This window comes from Lolium rigidum, chromosome 3, assembly GCF_022539505.1.
Source record: "Lolium rigidum isolate FL_2022 chromosome 3, APGP_CSIRO_Lrig_0.1, whole genome shotgun sequence".
In the NCBI taxonomy this organism is placed as follows: Eukaryota; Viridiplantae; Streptophyta; class Magnoliopsida; order Poales; family Poaceae; genus Lolium; species Lolium rigidum.
Genome location: NC_061510.1, coordinates 352,658,586 through 352,670,674, shown reverse-complemented (window position 1 = coordinate 352,670,674; position 12,089 = coordinate 352,658,586). Strand labels below are relative to the sequence as shown.

Genomic DNA, 12,089 nt, shown 5'->3' with positions numbered 1-12,089 from the left:
TCTCGACGACCGGCAAGTTGAGCGCGCCGCGGGGGCCGTCGAGGCACCACATCATCGCATCGTACGCGCGGGCGAAGAGCTCGGGCGTGTCAAAGGTCCCAGCCAGAGACAGTCGCCATGCACATGATTTTAGTGGCCTAGCGGTAGCGGCCGGAGGGGCGCAACCGGATGACAAGGTGTAGCTGACGGAGGAGCGAACGTGGCACGACATTATCTCGGCGACGGATTGGCCAATTCTTCATGGGAAATGGCGGCGGGGGTGCGGGCGGGCCTAGTGCAGCGGGAGAGCAGCAGAGACAGCGTCTACCGGTGGCAATCGACGACAAAGCAGGCAAGAGTGGCGTGGGAGTGGAGATGAGCGGCCGCGCGCTAGCAGACAAAGTGGCGGTTGGGGGAATCTTTGGTTGGCTGGGTTTTTGCACCACATGGTGTAAATTATACACCTGGTGTATAATTAGTACCAAGAACAATAAGGGCATGGCCAATGCATAGCCCTAGAGGTGCTGCCTCACAGCTTTATCTTGGTTCGGGTGGTCCAAATTAGGTTTGGATAGGGATGTAGCCTCTTCATCAGGAGGCAGCCTCCTTAGCCAAGTGAAAACTTAGTGAAAATGTGAGAGAGAAAGAGAAAAACTAAATCAGCTTTTGAGAGAAAGACATATTAATGGGACCATAACATGGCATGCATATGTCAAAAGTTTTATCCAAGTCTAGTTGGACAGCTGCCTCCATTGCTCATGCCCTAATAGAGCCAACTGTTGGCTATAAGCCAAGTGTCATGTTACCTATAGTCAATTTAGAGCTAACATGTACAATAGTGAGTTATACAATTGTACTACTTTATCAATGCATGCCCCACCATTCACTCTCACAAAGTGCCTAGGAGCACGTGCTAGAGCTGGCTCTTGCATAAGAGTCCACTCCCCTTCTCTCTCTCCTCCAACTTGGCAACAATATATTATTTTAATCCTTGTAGCCAGCTGACTAGGATTTATTGTACTTGCTCTTATAGGACACCTAAACTATTTGATCTAGCCGTTTTCTTTTGCTGAGGCTAGCCATAGTACTAGTATCATAGCTAGTCTCATGCACATTGATCCCACAAAAATGCTGATGTGGCTGCTAATTAAGTAGGAGAGAGGAGATTAGAGTAACATAGGTAGATATTGTATCATAGCGCAAACAACGAGAAAAAATAATGCTAAACAAATCTTGTACACAAATTTACATTGAGAATCCATGATACTACCCACTATAAAAAATAGTAGAAAATAGTATCATGTAATAGTATCATATGCATGATACTATTACATGATACTCCCTCCGTCCCAAAATATAAGGCGTCTAAAGATTGGTCAAAAGTCAAACATTACAAACTTTGACCAAATATTTAGGAAAATATATTTACATCTACAATATCGAATGGACATATTAAGAAAATATACTTGATGGAGAATCTATTGATGTTGGTTTAGTATTGTAAATGTTTATATTTTTGTGTATAAACTTGGTCAAACTTAAAAAACGTTGACTTTTGACTAATCCTTAGGCGCCTTATATTTTGGGACAGAGGGAGTACTTACCACTATGACTAGCCTGACAAGTGGTATAGTATATAACAGTTTTTTTTACACCTACATTATCCACCAAATTTGTTCCACCAGAAGCTGTATCCTAGCCGGACAAACTCAACATGCCAGCTAGACTCCTAGTAGCCATTCACCGTATCTTCCGGCTAATCTAGCCGGAATACCATTATTTGTAACAGCTGAACACCTCACATACTCCATATAATAAAACTGAATGCTCAAAGGATCGGTACAAGTATATATTTTGTAGTTCATTGATAGGACTAAAATACTGTATTAGTTACAAAAGCTAGCCCGGGCTAGAAAGGGGAAACAGAGGATAAAGAGGGACACATATCACCGCCGGACCCAAGCCTAGCCTCGCAAAACAACTAAACAAGGTGCCGCTCACCGGCAAGCACCCAACTTGCTGCTCCATCGATGAAAAGGCTTGGGTCTGGAATACCATTATTTGTAACAGCTGAACACCTCACATACTCCATATAATAAAACTGAATGCTCAAAGGATCGGTACAAGTATATATTTTGTAGTTCATTGATAGGACTAAAATACTGTATTAGTTACAAAAGCTAGCCCGGGCTAGAAAGGGGAAACAGAGGATAAAGAGGGACACATATCACCGCCGGACCCAAGCCTAGCCTCGCAAAACAACTAAACAAGGTGCCGCTCATCGGCAAGCACCCAACTTGCTGCTTCATGGATGACCTTGTCTCCAATGCCCAAAGTGCCTTTATAAAGAGAAGAAGCATTCACGACAACTTCTTATATGTCAAAAACCTCGCTACTAGGCTTCACAAGAATAAAACCGCGGCGCTCCTTTTCAAACTTGATATCCGTAAGGGACTACATTATCGACCTTCTCCAACGCCGGGGCTTCCCTCACCGCTTCCGAGAATGGGTTCTCGCGCTTTTCATCACCTCCACCTCACGGGTTCTTCTCAATGGGGTGGCCGGCCCCCCTATTCTTCATGGCCGTGGGCTGAGACAAGGGGACCCCCTTTCCCCGCTTCTTTTCGTTCTTGGCATTGACCCCTTCTCACAAATCTTGGAGCATGCGACGACATTGGGGCTCCTTCACAAGATCCGGGGTAGAGGGTCCATTCTTAGGACTTCACTTTATGCGGACGACGCGGCGGTGTTCATCGCCCCCTTCAAGGAGGATATCAAAAACTTCGCGGACATCCTTGGCCACTTTGGGTTGGTCACCGGGCTTCATACTAACTTTGAGAAGAGCTCCGTGGTTCCCATTCGTTGCGGGGGCATCGACCTTGATGTTATCCTTGAAGGGGTGCCGGCGGCAAGAACCTCCTTTCCTATGCGGTATCTTGGGTTGCCTCTTTCGGTTCGCTCCTTGAGGAGGGTCGACTTCCAATTTCTTGAGGACAAGTGTGCCGTCAAGCTACCATCTTGGAATGGCAAATTTATCACCACGGCCGGCCGTACCGCCTTGATCAAATCCGTCATCGCCTCTCAAGCCATCTATCACCTTACGCCGCTTATGGTTCCGCCCGAGACTATCAAATTCATCAACAAACTCCAAAGGGCCTTCCTTTGGTCCGCCAAAGATACTACTACCGGTGCCAAGTGCAAGGTAAATTGGGAGTTAGTGTGCCGCCCCAAAAGGTTAGGTGGACTTGGAATCCTTCACACGGACAAATTTGCTACGGCTCTCCGCCTTCGTTGGCCTTGGTTTGAGTGGAAAGACTCCAACAAGATTTGGGTCAAATACGGTAACCCTTGCAACAAGGATGATATGGATATCTTCTATGCCGCCACTTCGATCACTGTTGGAAATGGGAAGAAAACGCCCTTTTGGAATGCCCCTTGGCTCGGCGGGAGAAAGCCAATAGATATCGCTCCGCTCATCTTCGACTCCTCCAAAAGGAAAAATTGGAAGGTTGGGCAAGCCCTCCATGACCGTGCGTGGATCGCCAAGATTGACTTGGGAAGTCCTTTTACCGCCGACCACCTTCGCCAATTCATTGAGCTTTGGACGCTTCTCAACACCGTCACTCTTAGGCACGACGTTGATGACGACATCATTTGGAGGCTCACCCCGCATGGCGGCTACACAACCAAGTCGGCTTACGAGCTGCAATTCTTTGGGTCCACGGCCTCGGCCATGGATAAGTACATTTGGAAAGCTTGGGCCCCGCCGAAGGTGAAATTTTTCGCTTGGCTTGCGAATCAAAAACGTATTTGGACGGCGGATAGGCTTGCCAAGCGGGGGTGGCCAAACTGCGGCCTTTGCCCACTATGCAAACAGGTCACGGAATCGGTGGACCACCTCTTCGTTCATTGCCGCTTTACCATTCGTCTTTGGACTCGGGTTAAAGATTGGTTGGGCATTCCGGAGTTGACCCCCTTAAATTGGGAGGGGCTTTCGATCGAGGATTGGTGGAGAAGAATGTCGTATGATGCTAGGACCAACCGCAAAGCTATGGCTTCCCTCACTATGTTAGTGTCCTGGGAAGTGTGGTGCGAGCGTAATGCTAGAGTCTTTCGTAACAAGCTTGCGCCTTCGTTTATTGTGTTTGATAGGATCAAATCCGAGTCGAGGCTGTGGGTCTTAGCGGGGGCTAAGTGCTTGGGTGATTTCATGCCGGGAGAGAATACCTTTTGTCTTTGTCGGGGCTTCTAGCCTTTGTAAACTTTAAACTCTTTGCTCCTCCTTAATCAATGGAAAGGGGCAAAATCTATTTGCCCCCCGTTTAAAAAAAAAGTTGAAAACCCGTCTGTCGCCCCAACGCCACAGCTCCCAGGATACGGGGCAACGAGGGAGGACTCCTCCGATGCCAAGATGTTAAATGTCCAGGGCAGTGCGTCGGCATACGTGTGTGGTTGCCCAACGTCCTGACATCCATTTGATTTACGAAACATCCATTCAAGTTAGGGGATTAATCTGTACACCGGGCAGGTATCACCACTAGATTTGGATTATACAATGGCCACTACAGAACAACTCCCTAATTTAAAAGTCACACCTCACACGCCAGGTTTGTATACTGGATAGATCCAGATTTCGAGCAAAATATTTGTTCCATTCATATTGTGTTCAGCATGTACTATGTATGATGCTAGCAGTCACTCAGTTCGGCATCCCAGAGAAGTTCTTAGCTAGTACTACATTGCAACCAACCTTGGATCCGCACAGCGGCAGCCAAGCTGTTCAAGGTTTTGATGATGGCGCGATCTGTGTTTTCAGTGTGACAGTTGATAGTTTCCAACTGTTAGGAAAGCTCATGCTGAAAGGATAGGTACAAGTATATCACAGTAGCATGTTTTACACATTAGCAATGACTAGGAAAACGGTAAACTAGGGTACTATTTATTCCATACAGGAAACAGAGATGCAATTCACTATCATGGATTTATGCCTGACAGCAACATCAATTGAGATGGAAACATCCGGCAAAGAAAATGTCCAACGGGAAAACAAATAGAACACCAGATGATGACAAGCTTTATGCTTCCAGATGCGCCAATCAAATTACTATTTCACGTATCAGATTACAAATAGCTTCCAAATGCGTCATCAACATATGCATAAAGTATGCAAAAGTGTCGTGCTTGTATTTATCAATCAAGCATGAAAGCTCTAACATGTAATAAGTTAACTCATGCTGACAAGGCAAAATATAAATACTCCTGTTGTTATCGTAGCCCTTTTATATTTCCACTAACTAGAACAATAATGTCTAGAAGGATGCACCTTTTTTTCATAAGTTCTGTATTGTCTGGTTAGTGGATGACATGCTAATTGCATATGTAACACCATGTTAGTTACTCTCGAACCCTTTCACAAAGTATAACCCCTAGTTACAATTGGAGGACTGAATAGCAGTCTTGTTAGCAAAAAAGAAGAGGAAGATATTTAACCTAGATGAACAAGCTGAGCTGAAAACAAGTACACCTTACTACCTTAGTGCAACCCACTGCTGAAGGAATCGAGACATGAACCCCTGTCCTAAATTACTCTTTTGGTATTATAACCTTACAGGGTTCAGAGAATATACTGAGTGATGAACCACTAAAAATAAAAAATTCTGAGTGCAGAACAGGATTCATTAATGACTTCAAGTGTAATCCTTCTGCCAGCTGACTGCAAAAATTCCTGTTGAAGAGCATCAATGCATATTAAAAAACCAGCAAAATAATAAGAATACAAGCCAGAATACTGATAAAACTACAGGGAACTGAAACTAGATACAGAATCCACAATTAGTTTCAGTATGGACCTTATTGTTTGGGTTGATCACTACTTCAGAGAATGCACAAGTACACTCCAGGAGTGACATTAGCAGGACTGGGGTCTACCTAATATTAGAGTGTTTAAGTAGTTCGCGTATGGACCTTATTGTTTGGATTGATAGCTACTTTAGAAAAATGTACGAATTCTTAATGTTATGGGAAGGAAAATATTGGTAGGACAGCAAGCTCCATACTGAATATTGAATCACCCTTAAAGATTAAGAACTGGTGGTGTGACATACACTAGAAAGATGATCAATGCAATCCAGCTGTAGAAAAGGAAGGGCTGATGTTAAGTTCAGTGGGATCCCATAGTAACTAAGTAAGTATAGATCAAAATTAATGTACAATTACATTAAGTTCAGTGGGGCAACCAACAGGAGAATGAAATGCCAATGGAGGCAAAAGTAACCACGAAACAGTCTGTATATTTCCCTAGATGAATTCTTTTACCTCAATCTCCTCTTTCGGATAGCCCTTTTGGAATAAGTGTTATGGGTAAGGGTTGACCTACTAGTTTAATGGAATCTACCATTCTTTACGCTCTCGCTAGCTTTGAACTTGTTTGTACCAGTAATCAAACACAGAATCTCATTTCCCGTTGCGCTGAAATTTTATAAAAAGAAATGCCGGGAATCATAAACTGCAAGGTTTGCACAGTACGTACCGGAGCGCCAGGCCTCCCCTTGATCCTGCCAAAGACTAGGGATGTTCACTAAACTGGAATTTTTTGATTTTCTCTTTTACCTCTTCGGGGGCGTGTAACACCAATCTCTCTCTCTTTTCAATGAAACGAAGCCCAAAGGCTTTTTGCATTTTCTCAAAAAAACAAGAGGCCACTATGGGGTGTAATCAGAAATGCACTAGAGCTGGACATATCTGCTATTTCAACTGGAAACTTTATGGCAAACTGGTATACAGGGAATCTGAAAAAGTACGGCAATCTACGTGCTTAGACTTTAGATTACATGCAGTTTCTTCGACTCAAGAAAAAATTGACATTTAACAATGAGATTTCAAAACTAGCTGAAGTTATTTTCCATTCACCTCTTTGCATCATAGGGAGAAGCTGCTCAAGTATTATGAGGCCACGTAAATCAATCAAGTGATCTCTGTTCTTTAATAAACCATGCGGGCAACAGTTTCCCCCATTTTCCATCTCTAATGCAGAAGAAGATACAGTATCTTCTTTTCAGTTCCCATTGCTCAAAAGTCTGGAAGATGCATGCTTCATTCGTGTCTTGTAATCTCGAACATCTTCTTTCGCTGGAATTGAATAAAATAAGCCATGAGCATGGTAACATGGAAGTAAACCAGTTCAAGCAATTAACAAGAACAATGATCTAGAATAAGGAATCTTCGTATATTAACATAATGAAGCAATCAAATTGATGTCTGCAATATTCAAACGGTATTCAGATGTTTCCTAGAATATCACTTCTATAATGAATTGTATCCTTGTAGATGTTGAAGTATGTATGGATTCACCACCTTCTGTCCATCAGTTCGTACTTTTGGTTCTACTGGTTGGTGCATTAGAAAATTAATATGGTATCAGCACAAGAGATCTTTGATTCAAGTCTCGGCTTTAGCAATTTACTTAGAAAAAAACTGCTTGCCCTCTTTCTATCATGTTTAGGCTTATCGAGGCACACGTGAGAGCTTGGACTATAGGCTCTACTGGTTGCGAAAGCCAAGACTTGAACCTAGGATCTCTTCTCTGATACCATATTAAGTTTCATGCTCCAACTAGTACAACCAAAAGACTGAACTGATGGACATACTCCCATCATTCAACGCTCCAGGGCATTCTTCAACGAATTTACAAACATATAATCACAATCAAATCAAGTACTACCTCCGATCCTAATTAATTGTCGCAGATTTAGGCAAAATGTTTCCTAAATCTGTCTAGGTTCACTGAACCTGCGACAACTAATTTGGATCAGAGGTAGTAACTATAATTAGACTTATGCATCACTACATTTTATTCATCTGATATTGTCATGATAGGCTATCTAAAGGTAGTAAATAAAAATATGGTAGTGAACTATTCTAAAATTTCGATGAAATACAGCATTTACCTCATGGCATTTTATCACAATGGAGCTCCCTCTCAGTACAGTCTGCCACAAAAAATGTTTCCTTTGGCCAATATGGTGCCTTGAAAAAGACTTCACTGTATTGGTTGGTAGTTCATTTAGCTTGCTGTCTTTTCTTTTCAATCTCCTTATCAAGGAAGATCATTATTGTTTCCGTCACGTGGTTCGGAGCAATGCCATCTGCAATCATCCTTCTCAAATACTTGTCAGCTTCCTTCAACCTACCAGCTTTTGCGTTAATATCGATCAATGTATTAAAAGTGATAATATCTGGTTTCATTCCCCTGGCAATGATTTGGTCAAGCAAACAGTTTGCTTCTTCAACCTTTCCAGCCTTTCCCAACTGATTGATCAAAGTGTTATACATGACAATATCCATGTAAACACCTTTCTTTGACAATTGATCCATGATTGAGCTAGCAACCTCCGTTTTCCCCATCTGGCCAAGACCTTGAATTATGAGGTTGTATGTTGCTATATCATTTGGGCAGAGTTGTCCGCCCCTCTCATGCAGAACTGACCACACCTGTTTCAAATAGCCCTTCTTGACAAATGAGGTCATCAAGGAATTGTATGTATAACTTGTCCCTCTCCTTCCTAGATTTGTGAAGATCTCAAATAACTTGCAAGCTACACTCAATTTTCCTTTGGCCAAGAAGATTGACATATATGTATTAACCATGTCAGCATCAAAAGTTTTATCCCCCATACCTTGCACCCTCTGTCCTCTGTGTGTTGTAAATATAGCAGAATTGTTCACTTTGTCGGCATGTTTAGCGAGATGATCCAGGTGTGGGGATAGAGACCAATCATCCTTGGGTTCATTACGTGCTGTTTCTTCATTTGTATCAGGGCATACTACAGGTTTGAGCAAACTCATCACATCATCCATATTACCATCAAAGGAAAAGACGGATGTTCCATCTTTCCCCCTATCCTGTGGTCCTCTCAAGGCATCCATCATGTTGGACTTCCATCGAATGGCATCTGGCAACACAGAGCTATCTCTTATCATCTTCACTATCTGCTCTTCCAGATCCCAGCGTCTACTCTTGTTAAAACCTATAAGTAACGATGTTATGGTGACCAAATCAATAGCAAAGCCCCGCTCCTCCATCTCCTTGACCAAACCGACCGCCTCCGCAACTTGGTCCCCGGTCCCCTCCTTGCAGAACTCTCTAACCATAATGCTGTATGCAATCCCATCCAGCAGCTGACCTTTCTTCCTTAGCTCGTAGAAGAGCCGGCATGCTGCTTCCGCCCTCCCGTTCTTGAACAGCCCATCGATGACGGTGTTGTGTGTGCTCGCGGAGCACTGGATCCCGTCCGCCACCATTGTCTCGAAAAAACCGCACGCCTCGTCAAGCTTCTTCGCCTTGAAGAGCCCATCCAGAAGCGCATTGTACACCACGACACCCCCCTTCACCCCGGTGCTCCCCCGCATCTCCTGAAACATACGCAGCGCATCATCCATCCTGAAGCTCTTGCAGCACCCGTCGACGATCGCGCGGTAGGTGAACACGTCTGGGCGAATCCCGGCCAGCTTCATTTCGTCGAAGACCACCAGAGCGTCGGCCACCCTCCCGCCAATCACGAGGACCCGTATGACGGAATTGTAGGTGCATATGTCGGGTGCAAGAGGAGGAGAGGCGGCTTTCATCGCCGCGAAGAGCTTGAGCGACTTGTCCAGGCGCTTCCACTTGCCGAAGGCGTGGATGCAGATGTTGTAGAACCGGAGGTTGGAAGGGAGGCCCCTGCGCGACATTTCGTCGAACACGTGGCGGAAGTCGTCGTAGAGGTTGGCCTTGGACAGGGCGAGGAGGAGGCGGTTGGTGGCTCGGACGTGCGGCGGGTGGGAGGCGATGGGGAGCAGCCTGCGGATGGCGGGGACGGCGGAGATGGGGTCGGGGGACGCGATGAGGGATGGGATGGCGGCGGCGGCGAGGCGGGGCAGGAGGTCCGGAGGCGCGTGTTGGAGGAGTGTGAGCGCCGCGTCGAGGCGGGAGGCGGAGAGGAGCGCGGAGAGCAGGGGCGGCAGGAGGGAGGGGGACGGGGAGGAGAGCGCGAAGGGGAGGAGCGCGTCGAGGAGCGGCGGGGAGTGCGTGGCGAGCGCGCGGAGCAGGATGGGGAAGGTGGCGGCGAGGAGCGGGAGCGGGGATGATGCTGGCGGCGTGGCGGCGAGGAAGAAGGAGAGCTTGGAGGTGGGCGGGAGGGAGGGGTGGCGGAGGATGTGGAGGCGGACGGGGAGCGGCAGCGGCGCGGCGGGGAGGAGCGCGGGCGGGATGTGCGGCGTGGTGAGCAGGTGGTTGGCGAGGCGGGTTGCGAGGAGCGCGTCCGTGAGGTCGGACAGCGGCGCGGCGGCGGACAGGCGCCGGACCGGCGACGACGGCGGCAGCATGGCGCTCGCTGCCTGCCTGCTGCGCGAACGCTCGAGGGGTGCGGTTTTAACCTTCCCACAGTCCCACTGGCCACTGTGCCGGCCTGCCGCGGCCGCGCACTGGAGCAACATAAGAGCATCTCCACGCATCCTCCAAATAAATTTGGCGCAGGCCGGACAAAAAAAACATTTCCAACCAGGTTTCTCGAAACCCTTTTTATCTAGGGTGGTCCGATACGGTGTTTGCCGCCCGAGCCCGTCCCCGCCCCACAGAGAACACTCCGGACACAACAAAAAGCAAGGCGAGCTCCCACCAGTTGGCGGCTATTTTCATAAACCATTGGTTCACGTCTTTTTTCTCGTCGCGCCTGCCTCCTACCCCTCCGCCGCCGCTAGATTTACCGGCCGTGTCGACGGCTGATCTCTTCTGAGAGTCGACACCGTCGTCGCGGCTGGCACTCTCACCGGACGCTTCGCCGCCGCTGCTTCGCCAGCGCGTCCCAGAACGCGGCGTCAAATCCGCCCACCTCCGCGCACACAAGGTGTTCGATGACTTGACAGGTAGGCGCGATTGGCCGATGTTCATTGTCTCGTCTGCCGCGGCGCAATTTTAACCATTTATTTTGCTTCAGGCATGGATAGCGTGTAGGGATACGTTGCATAGAAAACAAAAAATTTCCTACCGCGAGAACGCAATCCAAGCCAAGATGCAATCTAGAAGATGGGAGCAACGAGGAGATGATCGAGACTCACCCTTGAAGATTTCCAAAGCCTACAAGATGAGACTCTTGTTGCTGCGGTAGACGATCACTTGCCGCTTTCAAAAGCGCGTAGAAGATCTTGACGGTGCTACAATCGGGCAAAGACCTCCGTACTCGGCCACACGTTCGGTGTTGATGAAGACGACGTCCACCTCCCCATTCCGACGGGCAGCGGAAGTAGTAGCTCCTCCTTGAATCCGGCAGCGACAACGGCGTGGTGGCGGTGGCGATGGAGATCTCCGGCGGAGCTTCGCTAAGTGTTGTGGGAGAGGGGAGGAGTGGGGCGGCTAGGGTTTGGGGAGAGGGGTGGCCGGCCTCTATGGGGTGCGGCCAGCTTGTGGCTTTGTGGTGGCCGGCCCCTCCCCTTGGCCCCTTATTATATAGGTGGAACCCCCAAGTGTTGGACTACAAGTCTTCGAATAAGACCCCAACCCAAAACCTTCCATGTTGTAGGGAAACCTACCCAAGGTGGGACTCCCACCCAAGTGGGATTCCCACCCTTCCATGAGGGGGTGGCCGGCCCCTTAGGTGGAGTCCACCTTGGACTCCCCTCTAGGGTTGGCCGGCCATGGGTGGTGGAGTCCCTCCGGACTCCGCCTTCCAAAGTGATTTCTTCCGACTTTTCTAGAACCTTCCATAAATGCACCGGATCATTTCCAAACTTGGAATATGACTTCCTATATATGAATCTTATTCTCCGGACCATTCTGAACTCCTCGTGATGTCCGGGATCACATCCGAGACTTCGAACAATACTTCGAACTCCATTCCATATTCAAGTTCTACTATTACAACATCAAACCTTAAGTGTGTCACCCTACGGTTCGTGAACTATGTGGACATGGGTGAGAACTCTCTCCGACCAATAACCAATAGCGGGATCCGGAGATCCATAATGGCTCCCACACATTCAACGATGACTTAGTGATCGAATGAACCATTCGCATACGATACCAATTCCCTTTGTCACGCGATATTTTACTTGTCCGAGGTTTGATCATCGGTATC

General features: G+C 47.2%; 1 protein-coding gene across 1 annotated transcript; it reads right to left on the bottom strand.

Annotated features, from left to right (window-relative positions):
• Positions 1 to 6,603: 6,603 nt before the first annotated feature.
• On the bottom strand, positions 6,604 to 10,470 carry LOC124697229 (pentatricopeptide repeat-containing protein At4g01570). The gene is made up of 2 exons (XM_047229849.1): positions 7,926 to 10,470; positions 6,604 to 7,107 (listed from the first exon to the last, which is right to left on the bottom strand). Exon 1 carries the CDS (start codon positions 10,468 to 10,470, stop codon positions 8,038 to 8,040), a length of 2,433 nt encoding a protein of 810 aa, XP_047085805.1. The 3' UTR covers positions 6,604 to 7,107; positions 7,926 to 8,037.
• Between the last annotated feature and the right edge of the window lie 1,619 nt (positions 10,471 to 12,089).